Raw genomic sequence first — 18,999 nt, forward strand, 5'->3', positions numbered from 1 at the left:
TAAGTGCTATTTTATGGGCTTTCATCTTCTTCGGCAAAGTGTCAACTCACTGCAGTTTATGAAATATGAGAGAAATTGAACTTCTCAAGTTCTCAGGAGTGCAATTCTGTTGTATAAAATGATCTCTCTCAAAATCTGATAGCAAGAATTTGGGGATACTACTTCTGGGTGGGCATGTTATCAAAGTCTACTTATATCCCCAAATCTTTACCACTCAAAAAGAACAGATTTCTCATTCATCATAACACTGCTCATTTCTGTTATGAAAGCAGTGATCAGTGATCACTCTATCATCCATCCATCACCTGTCTATCATCTATATAACTATCCTTCTGTCTGTCTATCATCATCTACCTATCTGTCATCTGTCTATGTGTCTATCTATGTATCTATCATCTTTCTCTCTATTTGGTTAGCTCTGTCAAGTCCTGTGGCCTCTGCTAGAGAATTAGAGCATGAGGTCTCTGGGAGAAGAACCAAATTCCCTGAAATGGAGAATTGTTGAACATAAACAGTTTTCCTTGGGGCAAACAAGTTGTAGCTCAGAAATTTGAATCTTGTTTCAATCATATGAAAAAGGTATGAATAATTATGCCAAATACATACAATTTCCCCCATAACCCATTATACTACTAAGTTGGCACACAAGATGCTCAGGGTTGATTTAAACTATAGCCTGATATCACTTCCATGAGGTTGAATTTTCATTAAATGTTTGAACGTCGTGTGGGCCTTCAGAAAAATGGTCTATGTCTTCCTTCATTATTTTTCTTATTTTATTATTTTTTTCACAAAATTTAATCATGAAAACACTTAAATACACAGAAGGCTTGAAATAACTTTATAGTGAACACTAGTGTACCTAGTACCTAATTAGATTATACTGTTAATATTTTATTATGCTTGTATGATCATTTATCTATCCACATATTTATCCTTCTATCCATCCGTGAATCCATCTTATCTTTTTGATGCAATTCAAAGTAAGTTGCAGAGAATAATACACTTCCCCCGAAATGTTTCAGCATTCATATGTTTAATTGGGAATTGGAATTGTTTACAGCTTTTTTCCTTTCATTTAAACATATAATTTCTAAATATTATTTGTACATTAGGTATGTTTCAAAATGCATTGGCTTTGTTGTGAAATATATTTATGACTCATTTCTAGGTAGGATCTGGAGGTACGTTTGTCTGGGCTGTTCAGTAGATTAGTTTTTTGAGTATTTATCTTCTTTGCAAGGATAGGTATTGTGTCTTTATTCATCTGTATACTCTCCATCCTGTGGAGTAAAATAAGTGCTCAAAACTATGTTTTTCTTCCCTTTTTTTGTTTGGTTTTAGTTGAACTGAGCTAAGTTTGTGATTTTAGGCACCTTAATGCAATGGAAAAACAGGAATATTTGCATAAGAAACATGTTTATAAGGCCCCAAGCATGCATTTGTACAAAAATATACAATGCATTTAAATTCCATATTTGAATCTGTGAATAGACGTAGGGGTATAAATTTGTTGGATGTCTTGTTGATCTGTTAATGAGTGTGTGGGTATATGTTTGAAATATATGTGGTTTGGGGTATATGAGCATGTGAGTATATTTGAAATACATTTGATCATTTCTTCGAGCATGTGCATTAGTCTCAATTTAAGTGTGCATTTCTAAAATTTTGTCTGTAATCTAAATGAGTCTCTATAATGGATGTAAAAATACATAGATTATAGTGCATATACTTGAAGTGTCAAAATACGTGATTAATGACAAGAGTTGGGCAGTTGTATGGAACATATTTGCATATATCTGTATGTATGTATGTAAAAGAGGTGGTGTGAGTGTTAGAAAATGAATAACTGAATGTGCTTAAGGGTTCATCTGTGAGGGTCTCAGAGGCCCATGAATGTGTCATGTGTGTGCATCTGTGTGAAGTGCACAGGCATTCCCTGCTCAGGGAAGGATTTACAGAGTAATGGATATGGATGATGACATTTGCGATGATGGGGCCAAGAGCAGGATTCTCCTGGGAGCAATTCTCCTAAGGCACAATTCACTGCTCCTTGACATCACTGTTTGCTCCTTATCTCTGCAACTCCTCTGACAACCACATACAAATGAGCCTTGAGATTCTGGGATATTCATAAATTTATGAGATGTAAGAGAGTGAGCTGATGCCGCTCGTCTGGCCAGATCCACAGAATGATACATCTAACCACAGGGAAAAGAGGTGTCTTCCACCCAGTGAGTGTGTCCTTCTTCAGACTGTCCTTATCCAGACCTTTCTCAAACTTCAGCACTCTTATTACAGCCTCAGGCAGACTCTGAACTTACCTCCCCTCCAAACTGGAGCCAAATCTGTCCTCTTCCAAATCCAAGGATCATATAGCCTGGTGACAAATCTCTGGTCCCAGTCCACAAACCCTTACACTAACAGGCTCCTGCATCAGATCTAAATTTTGTCTGCAGTGTATTCTATACTTCTTTTTTAAATCCTGTGATTTGAATTATTATCTCCTCTTGGTTATGCAGCTGGAAGAAAATCACAGAAGTAAATGAACTGAAGTCATTCTTCAATCTTAACTGGATTTCAGTGCTGAGTATGCCAAGGGGATACTAGTAGATATTAGGGGATATTAATGTGGGTCTGCCAATTCTGATGCATTTGTGGCACCATGTGTTTCTGTGTGTGTGTGTGTGTGTGTGTGCATATTTGCATTTGTAAGTCTGTGTTCAGGAGGGTATCAACCTGGGAGGTTTTTGAAACAGATAATAATGATGAATAGATATGAATCTTCCCAAGTACTGTGGTTGTGAAAGTGTTTCTGTATGACTGAGAGAATGTCAGTTACTGTGTATATGGATGTATGTTAGTGCCTATGAATTGTTGAGTGTGCGAGTGTGTGTACACATATGCATTTGTATTCACTAATACCTGTGAGTGACCATGGGTGTGTGTGTGCATGCCGATGCATATGCTGTGCAAGGGGGAGGCATTGCTTGTCTCCCTTTCCATCTCACTGACCTTTCTTGTCAGGTTAGTCACATTTGGGAAGCTTTGCCTGACATCCCCTTGGTTAAAGCAAATAAGGAATAGTTGTGTGGTAGTGGTGGGGCATTGTTCTCCCTGGGGAAAGAAGTGTTCAAAGTAGCTTTCCAGACAGGGAAATCTGGAGCAGGGATGAAATAGTTCTTACATTACCTAAATTTGGAAACCAGGGGTTAAGAACAGTGGGTAAAACTAGCTACTGGGAGAGTTGTTAGTGTCTATTTGTGCCCCTAAGAAGTTTTTTATTTTTATTTTTATTTTTTTTTTTTTTCATTTCTTCAGGATCCAGAGACAATCTTAAAGTGAAAATGATTTAAAAAAAAGTCATAGCTGGACAGGATAGATCTAAAAAGGCTGTATGGAGACACTGACAATCTTGGATTTGAAGGAAAAGAGGAGTTTAGAAGGTAGAGAAAGGGTCAAGAAATCTTACTGTTAAAGGGGTGATTTGCAATCTCATTTAGAGGAAAGTAAAAACAAAAGGGAGGGATAAATTCCTCATCATCAACCATATAGCTTCCGGACTGTGGCTGATATTATAACCGGCACCCTACTGGCAACCATGCCAAGCAGAACTCTGTTCCAGGTTCTGGCCTCTCACCATGGAATGAATTCAGAGATGAGAGGGGCCATTAGGAATGGCTATCAGGACTTGCACCCTGCTGTCAGGTATCCAAAATTTTTCTATGGGCAGACATTTAACAATCTTTATGAACCCATGCTTTTTGTCATTAACTAAGAGTTTGCTTTGGGTCCATGATTTTACAAGCTTTTATGGTTTGGAGAGGCTTCAGAGCTTTAGTGGAAATTTTGGCCCCATGAAGTCTGCAGCTGAATCTTGCAAGTTTGCATTAACTCTTTCCAAGCTGAACAGAAGACCAGGGATCACAGCCTTGATGCTCTATTCTATCTTGCCTCAATGGCAACATATTATCCAGTCTCTCCTCACCATCTAATGTCACAGTGTTTACTCAACAGGGTGAGGAAGGGGATGAAAACTCTAGCAAAGGCTAAGGAATGAGGGAGGCATTGTGCCTAAAGTCTAGAATAGAGCTTTAATTTTGAGGTGTCAGGCATCATGGATAAACAGTTGTAGAGATATTTTGTGAAAAGATTGAGAAGACATCCTTTATGATATAGTTCCTCAATTTGACCATTTTGACTGTTGTTTCATTTGCCTGGAGTTAGGCTGATGCTGCTTTAGGGCAAAGATAGAGGAAAAAGAATCAACAAAGAAGGTAGAGAGGAAGGAGCCAAGGTAGGAGGAAAATCAGTGAACAGGGTGCTCCTGAAGGAAGAAGGCAGTTCAAAAGGGCGAGTGTCCAACAGCGCTAACTGTGGCAGACAGGCCAAATAGATTAGGGGACAGAAGAGAGAAAGAGGTTACTGGTGACTCAGGGAGATTAGTTTCAATTGGGCCTGGGGAGTTTAGAGTGGATTGAGCAGTGACTGGAAAGTAAGATACATAAGATCAAATCCTTCACACTGAGGATTTCAGAATCAAGTTGGAGGAGCTCCCCCTCACTGACTTCTAAAGAGAGAGATAGGGTTTCGAGAAATTTGACTGAGACTAGGGGAAAGGGAATAGAATGGTAATGAGAGAGGCAAGGTTACTGTGGTTTTTATGAAGGGAAGACCTTGCACATACTTACAGCCTGAAGGTAAAGAGACAGAAAGGTAGAGCTTGAAGATACAACTCAATGGCCTGAGGAAAGAGGACTCTGGCAGAGCTGAAAACAGAATAATGAAGGTGCAGGGCATGACCTTGGAGAAGGAGAGACATCTTTTCCTCAGATACCAAGGAGTAAGAATGAATAAGGCTCTAACAGGTTTAAAATTTAGGTACTAGGGAGCTAGGTCTCCCCCCATATATTTTTCCCTAACAAAACACTTGCTTCTTTGATTTTATCCAGCTGCATACCCAGAATTTACCAAAGGTTGAGGTTTACATGTGAATGTGGAAGAGAGGTAAAGAGGAGATGAAAATACAGGTCTTAGTGGGGGTAGTAGGACAGGAAAGAAAGTGAGACAGAAAAGCTAATAGACCAGTAGACTGGAAGGAAATGGAGGAATTTATGGAGGCACCAGGCAAGTACTCAGGCATGAGAAGATGAGAGAGCCGGAAGGCTGTGGTCAGAGTGTAAAATGTTGGAATTTAGGATTTCAGAGGTGGAACAGGTTTTGATTTTGAAAAGTGCAGGGGTGGCCATGGAATTGAGAAGCTGAGGTGAAGTTTGGGTAAAGGGTATTGGAGCTATAATTTTGCAAATATAGAGGTTCCATCTGTATCATCTACCATAAGGTACCCAAAGGCATGGAGAGTGTTTTCACTTCTCTATCCCAGTTTCTGATTAATTTCCTAATCCAAGAATACAGCTTCTAAGGAGAGATGGGGATGTGGAGAAATACTGCAGTTTAAGGTGAGAATTAGGAGACTTTGGGCATGTTTCCTTCTACCTCCTTGCCTGGCCATGTTATGGGTACTCAATCATCAAACCTTTATAGAATTTCTACTATGACTGAAACTGTGTGCTGGGCACTGGCAATACAGAAATGAGTAAAACCCAATTGCTATCCTCAAAGAGCTTATCATAATGGGGTAGAGTGGAATATAGACAAACACTTTCACTCTCTAAACTTTGTGTTGGAGACAGGATATCTGAAAGAAAGTGAAGACCACCCAAACACATCCCCTTGGGTGTATCTTCTGCCTGTATTCACCCATCTACTTGCTATGCAGGGCTTCAATGGCACCCTTTTCCAGCCAGCCACACTCCAGCTGACAGGAATTCCAGGGATGCAGAGAGACCAAGCCTGGGTGGCCCTGATTTTCTGCATCCTCTATCTGATCTCCATCACAGGCAACCTCAGCATCCTTGCTCTGGTGGTTCGGGAGGCTGCTCTGCACCAGCCCATGTACTACTTCCTCTCTATGCTTTCTCTCAATGACCTGGGGGTGTCCCTCTCTACGCTTCCCACTGTACTAGCCACATTCTGCTTCAACTACCATCATGTTGGCTTTGATGCCTGCCTGGTCCAGATGATCTTCATCCACACTTTCTCTTTCATGGAATCGGGTATACTTCTGGCCATGAGCTTCGATCGCTTTGTGGCTATTTGTGACCCTCTACATTATGCCACAGTACTTACCAATGGCCGTATCTTGGCCATGGGGCTGTCCATCTTTGCCAAGAGTTTTACCACTCTCTTCCCTTTCCCCTTTCTGGTAAAACGACTGCCCTTCTGCAAGGGCAATGTTCTGCATCACTCATACTGCCTCCATCCAGATCTCATGAAAGTGGCATGTAGGGACATCCATGTTAACAACATCTATGGACTCTTTGTGGTCATTTTTACCTATGGCATAGACTCAACTTTCATCCTGCTCTCCTATGCATTGATCCTGAGAGCTGTGCTGGCCATTGCATCCCAGGAGCAGCGGCTCAAAGCACTCAACACCTGCATGTCACACATCTGTGCAGTGTTAGCCTTTTATGTGCCCATTATTGCTGTCTCCATGATCCACCGCTTCTGGAAAAGTGCCCCACCTGTTGTTCATGTCATGATGTCCAATGTCTATCTGTTTGTACCCCCCATGCTCAATCCCATCATCTACAGTGTGAAGACCAAAGAGATTCAAAGAGGAATCCTCAAGGTTTTCCAGAAACCTCAGCTTGGAGGAAGGCTGCAGACTCTGAGAGTATGCCTTTGGAGGAAGGACTTTAGGAATGCTGGGGGGTAAAAAAAAGAGGGAGGAGTTCCAGGATCTTGACAGCTGTGAATGTGGAACTAATTAAAGAGTATATGACTCAATTCAATGACATAAATAGTTGTTAAACATCTACTGTGTGCAAATCATTGTGCCAGTTGCTGTGTGTGTATAATAGTGAGTAAGGCATATTGTTAAGTAAGGAGATAGACATGTGAAGAGAAAAATTCTTTGAGAACTTTGAGATTAATAGGTGTCCTTTAAAATGTTGGTTTGGTATTATCTAGATTTGCTACCGCTGCCAGAATGCAATATATCAGAAATGGGTTGGCTTTTAACAATGGGGATTTATTAAGGTACAAGTTTCAATTCTAAAGCTGTGAAAATGTCCAAATTAAGGCATCAAAAAAATGATACCTTCTCTGGAGAAAGGCTGCTGCCATCTGGGGTTCCTCTGTCACATGGGAAGGCACATGGATGGCCAGAGTCTGCTGGTCCTTCTCTCCCAGGTTTTATCACTTTCAGTTTCTGATTCCAGTAGTTTTCTCTCTGAGTGTCTATGGGTTCTCTCTTGGCATCTCTGAGGCATTTTCTTTCTATTCTCTCTCTCTCTTTCTCTCTTTCTCTCTCTCTCTCTCTGTCTGTGTTTCTGCCTTTTATCCTCTCATAAACGGCTCCAGTAAAGGATTCAGACCCACCTTGATAGGGCTGTGTCACACCTCAATAGAAACAACCCAATCCAAAAGTCCCAACCACAGTGGTTCTGCACCTACAAGAATGAATTAAAAGAACATGGCCTTTTCTGAGGTACATAACAGCTCCAAGCTACCACAGGTATACACAGGAATAAGGAAAGTCCTGCAAGGCAAATAGACCTGAAAACAAATAATTTTACTACCATTCAGATGGAAGAAATGATAAACAATAGAGCCAATCAACATGCTACAGAGGCTTGGTACTTCATCTGAGAGAGATGGCCTGTTTGATTTGTGGGAAATCAGAACAGGTTTTCTTGGGTATATCTGAAGTAGCTTGTGAAGGATAAGAGGGTTTAGAGGGCTTAATGATAGTGCCTGGGAGAAGGGAGAAGGAAGAAGGACACAATCTTTGCAGAAGGAACTTCCTGAGAAGAAACACTTAGGCAGGAAAGTTTAGAACCCTGCTTCTCAAAGGAATGATAACATTGCCATTTATGGTGGGGTGTTAGCAAAACAGAATTTAAGAACAACACAAGACCTACTGAATCAGAACTCCATTGGAACAAGACCCCAGGGGGCATATTAAAGCACAGTGCTCTTCTTTTCTAACACTTCCCAGATAATGCCCATCTGATGGCCTTTAGACCATGCCATAAATAACAAAAGTCTGGAAAAGTGGTTCTCAAAATGTGGATCCCAGACCAGGATCATCAGCATCACTGGGGAACTTGTCAGACATGTGAATTCTCTGGCCCTTCCCCAAACCTCCTGAACCAGAAGCTCTCGGGGGTGGGGCCCAGCAAACTATATTTTATGAAGCCCTCCAAATGATTCTGATGCACTTTCACCTTTGAGAGCCATTGGTCTAGAAAATAGGGGAAAACTGCAGATAGCTTTGTTTAGACAAAGGGAAGATTTCATATATTGAGAAGCTTAGGGAAAAAGGTCTTGAGAGATTCCCTAAGTAACATTGTAGACTGCCTTTAAATTGGGGAGAAACCAAATGAATCACAGCTAGGCAGACTGTGTTGATAGTGAAGGGGAAAGCAGGCTTATTATCTCCAAGAGGCAGTGCAGGAGGAACACCGAAATAACCTTAGAGATTTTGATCAATACCTCCCCAGCCACACTACAGTCACTCTGAGGCCCACACCCCATGATGAGATTCCTTCCCTTTACCCTAATTTCCCCCTCCTATCATTCCAACTTACCTGGCATCCAAATTTCAGGCAAGCCCAATTTTAGGGTTGCTTTCTATGCAAATAGAAACTTGAAAAATAACAATCAGTTGTCACAATGAAATGGGGATAAGGCAAGAGGAATTGGAAGTTACACTCATGCTTGTAGGATGTGTGTATGCCAATTGAAAAAAAGATGTTCTGAGAGATCGTACCATGACTAGGACATTGCTACCCACACAGTGAGAAGGGGAGAAGTACAATGATCATAAGAACAAAACAACCATGTATTTCAAGGGTACTGTATACTAAGTACAGGGTCAGCCACATCACTTGTGGAGCTCTGGGCAAAATAAAAGTACAGTAGCTCTTGTTTAAAAATTATTAAGAATTTTGAGATGGCTACAGGAGAGCATTAAACCAAGTACAAGGCCTCTCTGAGCCTGGATCTCCATGTGATTTCACAGGTCACATACAGATGAAGACAGCCCTGACTTGGTAGGCTAGACAACCAAGACTTCTATGACTATAACCTCATTTTGTAGTGGGTATAATAAAATTAATCCCTATATGCATCTGGGATTTTTACATATCCCCAAGTCCTTCTACTTGTTATCTCATTTCTCCTCACACAATATCTGAGAGAAGGACTTATCAGGGATTTAACAGATGAATTATTTGAGAGTGATTTCCTGCAGTAAATTTCAAAATGGGGATAGCCCATTTGAAAGCCATGAAGTGCTGTTATACTCTTACTAGTGCATTATCTTGATGTGTAAGTGTGGAAAAGTTCCTGTCTAAAGAGTTCTCTTCACCTTTCCGATCTGGAATCAGATTAGAGGGAGATACTACTGCCACTTTGCCACTATTTGTTTGCTTTTTCCTGAGTTAGGATCTGATTTATACATTAGACATTTCTGTCCATCAAGAACTGGTTCGTATGCCAGCTTGATAATCCTTTACATTTTCTTTGAGAATCTCTTAACTGCAGATCTACGGGCAGCTCCTTCCAGACTGAGCCACTGTGACCCTTTGAAGAAGCAAAGTCCTGGTCCCCACATCTCCTGGTCTCTCCAAAGGGTTGCTGAAACCTTAGAAGAGATTCTGCTATTCCACACTGCACAAGGATTTTTCTCCTCAGCCAAATGAACCCCAACAGGTTCAATCCTCCTTGGGATATTTCCTTGAAAATCTTCTTTCCTAGATCATCTGCCCCTGCCTAGAGAAGCATTGCCCCCATTTTCTTTCCTAACTGTCCTTTAGGGTAAGTTCTTTTGCTCTTTCTAGTTGCTTTTGTAGACTCTGTAATCTGTACCCAGTCTTTCAAAGAAGCAGAGTTTTTCCCTTAGAGTCCTGAGCTAAGGCATGTGTTCATTTAATCTTTCATTCAGTTAAAAAATATTTAGGTATCCGTAGTTGATCTTGAGAAGTACTGTTCATCCTAAGGAGCACTTTGTGAATGGAACTTCAATGCATGTGAGTCCCCTGAGGAAGACTTCTTTGGAGACTTCCTTTTTCTTTTTTTTGACATGTCTGCCAACTTCTTTGTGATGAGCATGTTCTTTCTTAGATCTGATGTATTTAATCAATGTATTTCTGCCTAGCATACATTTACATGTAGATTGTGATTATCTCTGTCCTCTTTTGTGGAAAATTTCACTTAAACTACATAGAACAAATCTATTTCTCTGTTTAAACTTCATGAGGGAAGGCACTTCATAATTACTCCTATAGATGACTTTTTAACACAGTAAGTGCCTTTTGTTAAGATGTGCATAGATGTTAGATTTACCAATACCAGTATCAGAGTGAAAGAGTATTTAGGGTTTCTTTTGACTTATCCACTCATTTAATGGAGGCACAAATTGAGTCCTGAAAAGAAAAGAACTTGTCAAAAGTTAAAAAAAAAAAAGGAAGAATGGAAGTCAAAGCCAAAACTCTGCACTGAACACTGAGTTTACCACATCCAATACATGTTAATTAAATGAATAACCAAATGACTAATGAACTGAAGGAAGGAAGTGGGGAATTAACCCAGACCAATGCTTGCCCCGCACTATGGTGTCCCTGATGACATAGCTACAGTTACTTCACCCTATGATTTCTCAAAGCCCTGCCTCTCTTCTGCAGAGCCTCATGTCCAATCTAATTCATCACTTAATTCCTGTACTTTTCCCATGATTATATGACCTTATACACAATGTTGCTTTCTGCATTCTCCTGAATTTCCATCTCCTACTTCCCAATTCATTATTTCTGATCCAATCATCCCTATAACAATGAAGGAAAGTTGAAATGCTTTTTCTAAAACTGCCCATCTGAGATGCCCCTTTTTACCTCAGAGTTCCAAAAGGGGAAGGGGAAACTTTCTCCGTGCCCATGCATTGCCTGCTTCCTCATACCTATTCCACCACTTGATAGAAGAGGGAGGGAGGGAAGGAGAGAGAGAGAGAGAGAGAGAGAGAGAGAGGGAGAGAGCACTCTCCTGCCACTCTTTCTCTCAATACACCTTCACTCTATTTGAAACAGAAACAAGGAAGAGGTGAAATGAAATACTTAATAAGTGTTTGGGGAAAGAGCTTGGTTGGGGAAGCTGAATTTAGGACCTGCAGTAGACCTTATGATAAGGATAATGATTTTTTAATAATAATTAAAAAAAGCAAAAACAAAAACAAAACTTTCCACTTCCTTCTTCTCATTTAAATCTCCTTCCCCTTGGAAACAGGCAATATCCTCTTTACAGATCAGATTCCATGTTGAGGATTAATCTCCTAAGGTCATGAGGCTATTATATGACTTCGAACCCAAAAAGTTTGTGAACTCTTGTGTCTTTCAGCATCCATGGCTATGTCTCCTGGAAGGGAACCTGCTCTTATAGAACTTGATGGAGAGTTGGGGTGAGGCAGTTTGAGTGGGAATTGAGTAGGACACAGTAGGGATAAATGGATGGACCCCGTCCAGTGTGGTGGCAGCCATGATCCTTTACTGCTTAAATCCCATGCATTGTCTGCTTCCTCATAACCATTCTACCACTGGATAGAAGAGGGAGGGAGAGGGGGACAGAGAAAGAGAGAGAAAAAGTGGGGGTTGGGAAAGAGAGGGAGGGAGGGAGGGAGGGAGGGCATGCTGGGCTCTGGGCTCAGGGCTCTGGGCTCTGAGCACTGGAATTTGTCCACTGAGCTTTATTAAGCATCAGATCTTGGGATCTAGATTCTGGGTTCTGGGTTCAGATTTCAAGTTTTGAGGTTGGTTAATTTGGGGGGGAGGCTTTCTATGGAGTTTGGAGGATTTGGCTCCATCCTCATCATCACAGAGAAGGAGCTAGAATTTCATTTTCTCTTCGAAAGGAGGGCATTATCTCCAGGGAGAGGTGTTTTTCTTGTCTTTCTATTGCCAAGGTAAGTTCTAAACCCCTCCCTTTCCCATCACCAGCACAGCATCACACAGGCAAACCAAGGTCCCAGAGGCACTGGCCTCTGGGAATTCTCATTCAGAGACATAAACCCTGCCTCCTGTGTTAGCTCTGTGTCTGCAGAGGCCCATTCTGGAGGCATTGTAAGCTCTGGCCCTCTGCTGCTCCTCCAACAATCATTGCACAGAGCTCTCTGAGGTGAGTTTAAACCTGTGTCTTCTAGATACATATCTATAAAAGCATATTTCTGTCCATAATCATTCTTTATGTTCCTCAGTATGGCTCTTTCAGTTTTTCCCATCATGTTTCCATATCTTTGTCTGAGTGAGGCTCCCTTGTTGCCTGTGTGTGGCTACAATTTGTTTGGCCTGTGATGGATGGATTTAATACACACACAAAATTCTGAAATTTCATTTTCGTGTAGGTTATCATCAAAAAGGGAAATATTCACTCAAATGTCTTGTGGCCTCCCAGGTACTTGCAGATAGCACTCCCAGGGAACGTTGTGTGGATGGTCATACAGCAGAGGTTTAGGGCTTGCCTCTGTTCTGGCCTCCACAGATCCACAGTCATTCTATTTTCAGTGTCACAGATTAGGAGAGATTTTCTCCATCTGAAATATCTGGCCTGAGGGCAAAGAGCAAGTTGAATGGGTCTCTAATCCCAGTTCAACTCAAGCATTAACCAGTCTTTCCTTGAACATCTCCACTGACAGAGCTTTTTATCTCATTGATTAACTTTCTATGCAGTCTGTATGCAAGCCCCAGACTGTCTCCCTGTAATCTCCACCTATTGCTGCTAGTCTTCCCCTATCTGACTATCTCTTCGCATCATTCATCCCCATCCATCTGTACTGCAGTCTCCTTTTCTGGAAAAAAAAAAATCACATGGGTTCCTTCACTGCTCTTCATATGACTTTGTTCCTTTTACCTTTGCAATGTTGGTTTATATCCTATCTAGGTTGTGGGACCCAGAACTAAATGCACTTTAGTTACGGCCTTAGCTATATGCTCATGTGTTCATTCATTCATGATTTCTTGAATGTGTCTTTGTGCCAGAATTATGAGAGAAGCTGGGGAGAAAGGGATGAACAAGGCACAAGCCTGAACCTAGAAGAGCATTTTGTATGACAGGGAGGTCGGAGGCATATGTATTACCCTAATAAAATGGAAAAAGACTGTATATAAACTATTGTAATATGACATGTGAAAAGGTAATTATTTCTGTTTAAATAGTATTAGGAAAAGGTACAAATAAAATGAGGGTTACCAGCATGAATGACAGTGGAAATTCAAAACAAAAACAAAAACAAAAAGAATCTAACAAGCAAGAGAAAAGTAATCCAAATACAAAGCCATATAATTATAAAAGTTTACTTAAAAACATCTTATCTTCTGAATAAAGTGCCTCTATTAATAAAGCCTAAAAGCTAGTAATTTGTAGTTAGCTGCAAATCACACTGTTGCTTAATATCAGATTTACCCCCCATAAGCCTCTCGGAAAGGAGGACTTCAAAGTCAGGTACTTTGGGAAGTAGCTAAAGGAACTTAGGGTAGGTGCTATGAAGAAGAAGAGTCAAAAGATACCATGCTTGAAACTTTCAGATATTATTTATTCATTCGTTATTCAATCATAGTTTATTTAAGTTAAACTATTTATTAAGCATCTGCTATGTGCTTGACCCCATACTAGCATTGGGTATCTGGTGGTTAAATTAAAAAAAAAGTCAATACCATTCTTGTCTTGATGGAACTTCCAATATACTAAGGATACAGACATTAAGCAAATAATTACACAAATCAATATATGCTTACAAATTAATATAAGTATTCTACAAGAAAACAGGTCATACCATGAAGAATAATATCCACAATACTAAAGTGAAACCTGTTTACAGCTTTTGGGTCTCTATGTCTGTAGCATTACAATGTGGAGGAAGTAGCAGGCTTATACCCTGGGTGCATAGGTTTAAGCTTAATGTGAGGAATGTGCAAAAGCACATGATAAATCAGTATGATTTCACCAGGAGAGTGTCTTCAGGTGGGAATGAGCTCACCATCAATGGAAATGTATAAGCAGAGTGTGGGTTACTGCTAAATACTGATGCTTTGGAGAGGATTCTTCCAGTGGATGTGAGATTGGTCTCTAGCTTTAGGTCTTAGGGAGTCTTTCAGGTGGATTGATGGACATCAGTGGGGGAACCATTTGAGAAAGTCACATAATCCCCATTCCTCTCTACCTCACACCTAGTCCGTATAGGAGGCTGGAAAAAAAAAAAATCTGTCATTTTCCGTTCTGCCCTTTTTTTCCACCTAGGAAACTAAAAATAACCAACTTCTCCGGCACTGTCCTAGTCTCACTTAAGTGGCCTCAGCTTCAGAAGGCTGGGCTTCAGAGGAAAAATGAAGGGCTTCTAATAAGAAGAATAAGTCCTAGTCCCAGCTCAACAACAAACTGATTTCAGTCAAGTCACTTAGAGTTGATGTGAGGCTCAAATGAGGCAGGTTGGTAGTGAGGCAATTTCCCCCATGGTTAACATTTACATCACACATCACACAAGCTGTGGTCTCCTGGGCATTGCCCTTCTCTGTTCTGCATGTTCCTCTTCACACATGTCATGGCTTGTGCTTCCATTGCTACTTCCTGCAAAACATGAGGTTTTATCATTGGTAGGAAGCCTCATGTGAAGCAGACACACACCTAAAGTAAAGATGATCAGAGCCCGAAAAGCCTCCTACCAGGTACATTTCTCTTTCTGGATGCACCTCCAGAGAAAGAGGATAGGTAACAATTTCTCTAAACCTGGGTTATATCTTCAGGCACAACCCTTGACTATTACAGAAAACCCAAATTTAGAGGTAAACCAGGATGCTGAAGATTCTGGCAAAATAAAGAATCACAAGGAAATGTGTAAGTTGTGGGTAGTTGTTGGGGCAGGGAGGTTGCTGGAGAAAGAAAACTGGGGAGTCCTTGCAAGATACATTTTAAAGTCTAAAAAACTGTCACAGCAAAGTGACTGGGCTATCAGTAATCGCATCTGGAGTGGTTTTCAATGCTGGGTTCACATGGGGTACTTGAAATCATATTGAAAACTAGGTACCATCTCCAGAAAATTCATGGGCAGTGGGATTTTTGTAAACTCCTCCAATGATTCTCCATGTATAGTCAAGGTGAAAACCACTGATCTATGAGGCAGAAATGAGAAATGAATGGGGAAAAGACACAGGGAAACATATTTCATCTGTCAGGGAAGTCACTGATTTTGAGGGAAGCACAGAGATAAAATGCATAAATTTTCAGCAGGGTCAGTACATGAAGAGAGGACCTAAGAGTTAAGAGTAGAAGAATGCTGGTCATGGGCCTCCTCACCATTATGTATGCTTGTCTCCATGACCATAGTGCTTTGTAAATCCTTGGGTGCAAATTCCCCCAACTGTACATCCACTGCACTAGCACATTCCCATTAAACAGTTTACATGTACACAACACTTCACACCAACAGTGGGTAACCATATGTCTTACTTTACCAGGCCGACCATAAGAAAATACCACAAATTGGGTGGCTTAAGACAACAGGAATTTATTGTCTCAAGGTTCTGGAGACTGGAAATCTGAAATACATAGGTGTCACAAGGCCATGTTTCCCCTTAAATCTGTAGGTTTTTGACAGTGGTTTTGCAGTAATCCTTGGCAGTCTTTGGCTTGTAGCATAACTCAATTTCTGCTTCCTTCACACGGCTGTCTTCTTTCTCTCTCTCTGTCTGACTTTGTCCAAATTTCTTCTGATTGGGACACAAGTCACACTGAATTAGGGTCCACCCTAACCCAGCTTGCCTCCTCTTAACTGATAGCATTTTCAAAGACCCTATTTCCAAATAGGGTCATATTCATGGGACCAGGGGTTAAGATTTCAATGTATCTTTTCGGGGGACACAATTTGATCCATAATGTTTCAGAATAAAGAATAGAAATAGAATCAGTGAATCATGCATCCAAGTCTGTTGAATGAAAAACTGATGTAATGGTTGGAGATAATTCAGCTTTCAGATCAATTGTGAGTGTACCTTCTTCCTTTCTCACTGCTTTATGTACATTGTTATGTTTTACTATTATTTTATTTGATTTATATATTATATTATTTTCACCTTCTGATTGGGGTTTGGCTATTTCCCTCTGATCACTTCATCACAAATGAATAGTCCTTTTTATTTGTGTCTTTAATCATCAGTGGATTCTAAATCAAATGTGTTCTTTTTGGAGCCACCTATGTCTTTACATAATAACTAATTGAGACTCTGATCTTAAATGCAGATGTCATTTGTGTATTATGATCATTTTCACCTGGAATGTCCATTTCATTCACCACCTGTATTTGTATTTTTCTCTCTTTCAACTTTCTAAAACCACAGCCTCATTTTCATTCAAAATGTTTTTCCCTCCTCAGGGTGGATTGGGGCCCATGGAGACTAACATTTTCCCAGGTGTCCTTGTCTCCTCAGACCCACATTAGCAAAGCTAAGAGTCAATTAGTTCTGATGACTCCATCCTACATGAGACTTGGGTTTACTCCCATCTCCACAGTGAAATGGGAAACCACCATAAGAAGAGTCTGTAGATCTGAGCTATAATCCAGGCTCTGCAGTTATTGACTTTAATCTTGGGTACATTACTCACTCTTCCTTTCTGGGTCTTTATGTCTCCCTGTAAAATGAGTGGTGAGAATAAAAATAAGAATAACATAGTTTATTTTTTTCTGTGCTTCATGTATCATACGATATCTTATTTCCCCTTAAAACACTAAGTCTAGGTGTATTTTATCTCCAATTTACAGATGGAGACACTGAGGCTTAAAGGTTAAATTATCTGTTCAATGTCCCAAGGAGAGTAAATTATCAATTACATTCAAAATAAAGTCTGCCAGAATCCATCTGCAGAGCTTCAAAACACTGCACATCTGACATTAATTATATCATTTGCTCTTGATATTCAAACTTGAGAATATAGAATAATTATCTTCACTGTTCAAGTAACAACACAACACAACTAAACAAGAAACCACAAACTTCGGAACACAGTCTACCTAAGATATCCATATCACATCAAGGAACTGGCTAAGTATGGAATTTGACCCATGTATGACTTATTCCAAAGCTTCTGCACTTAATTTTTAAGCTATGCTACCTCAAGTAAAGACTGGGTGGTCTCAAATATCCCTTTTACAGGGTAACATTTTAGGATTCTGGAGCTTAGGGAAGCAGGAGGAAAGAAAAGAGTGCATTGTCATAGGTGTTGGGGGATGATATTTGTTACCCAGAAGGAAGAAGATGACTTCAACTCTTCATATCCACCTCCATCTCCTTCCTTTAATCACTTAGGTGGGCTGCTAAGGCAGCAGACCCTCGATGTGAGGAGTTAACTTCAGTGTTTTCAAATGGCAGGTGAAGACTGTTCCCTGCTGTTGCTGACATGGGAGCTGTGGGCAACGCAAGCCTTGATCTGTTACCCTTCTTCCTGACTGGCATCCCAGGACTGGAGGCCCAACATGGCTGGCTCTCCATCCCCTTCTTCACCATGTACATCGTGGCTATTGTGGGCAACAGCCTAATCATGGCAGCAGTGCAGGCAAACCCTGCCCTGAATGAACCAATATACCTGTTCCTCTCCATGTTGGCCATCACTGAGGTGGGAGTTTCTGTATCTACACTGCCCACTGTCATGGGCATTCTTTGGTTTGATGCCCGTCAGGTTGACTTTGATGGCTGCCTGGCCCAGATGTTCTTCATTCACACCTTCTCTTGCGTGGAGTCAGGTGTTTTTTGGCCATGAGTTATGACTGCTTTGTAGCCATCTACAACCCGCTGAAGTATACAGGCATCTTGACCTTACCCCATATCATCTCCATTGGTCTGGGAGTTACAATGAAGGGTGTGGCACTCATGGCCCCCCTTCCAGTCCTTTTGAGGCAACTGCCATATTGCCACACTAACATCCTCTCCCACTCCTACTGCCTGCACTCTGACCTGATCCAGCTGCCTTGTGCTGATACAAAGCTCAACAGCATCCTGGGCTTGGCCATTGTCCTGGTCACTTTTGGACTGGACTCACTACTCATCGTGGTCTCTTATGTGCTGATTCTTTACACAGTGCTGGGCATTGCCTCCAGGGAGGAACAGCAGAAGGCCCTTAACACATGTGTGTCACACATCTGTGCAGTGCTTGTGTACTATGTACCTATGATTGGTGTGTCTGCGATGCATCATGCTGCCAAGCATGCCTCACCCATGGTCCACACACTCATGTCTAGCATCTACCTCTTTGTACCTCCTGTGCTCAACCCCATCATCTACAGTGCCAAGACCCAGCCAATCCGACGGAATTGTCACCTTATTAAGCAAGAGGGAAATGCTTTTTTCATTCAAAGGAAACATGGACTTTCAGTGAATCCATAAACCCTGATGGTGTTTCTGGTATGGGAAAAATTCTACAAAAGGCATTTTGAGGAGAAATAGGGAGGAGGGATTCAAGGTGTTGCCACAGGCTTGGCTCTAGATCACAGGAGTTATTCCTAAGCCCTTTCCATCTCTCACACTGCATCCATGTCTGTGTCTGTGTGTGCTCACATGCATGTCTTTCTTCCCTAGCCAGATACAATCAACTTGAGGGCAGAGATAATGTATTTCCCTTTACCTTATTACCACAAAAATCCTAGCAAAGACCTGAAAAATAGTCAATGATAAAGGCTAGAAATTTAATGGAATTTGAAGTGAAATAAAATGAATGTACATTTTTAATGTATTAGGAAGAAATGAAGAGTATCCTCCAATAAGAAAGATCTTCCTAGGAGCATATTATGAGTGGGATAAGCATACTTTCTGGTGGCCACAGATAGTCATAGTTTATACCTGTTTTCCTTGGTATCATTAATAGTGCCCCCTTTCACTCTCAAAAATGTATGTATTTAGG

The 18,999-nt window shown here is 40.9% G+C and overlaps 1 protein-coding gene and 1 pseudogene across 1 annotated transcript; both read left to right on the forward strand.

Annotated features, from left to right (window-relative positions):
* Positions 1-5,773: 5,773 nt before the first annotated feature.
* LOC119537064 (olfactory receptor 51I1-like) lies at positions 5,774-6,781 on the forward strand. Its single transcript, XM_037839678.1, has one exon. The coding sequence runs from the start codon at positions 5,774-5,776 to the stop codon at positions 6,779-6,781; it is 1,008 nt and encodes a 335-aa protein (XP_037695606.1).
* A 10,701-nt stretch (positions 6,782-17,482) lies between these two features.
* Positions 17,483-18,477, forward strand: LOC119537065 (annotated as a pseudogene).
* The last annotated feature ends 522 nt before the right edge of the window (positions 18,478-18,999 follow it).

Source organism: Choloepus didactylus, chromosome 6, assembly GCF_015220235.1.
Source record: "Choloepus didactylus isolate mChoDid1 chromosome 6, mChoDid1.pri, whole genome shotgun sequence".
Lineage (NCBI taxonomy): Eukaryota > Metazoa > Chordata > Mammalia > Pilosa > Megalonychidae > Choloepus > Choloepus didactylus.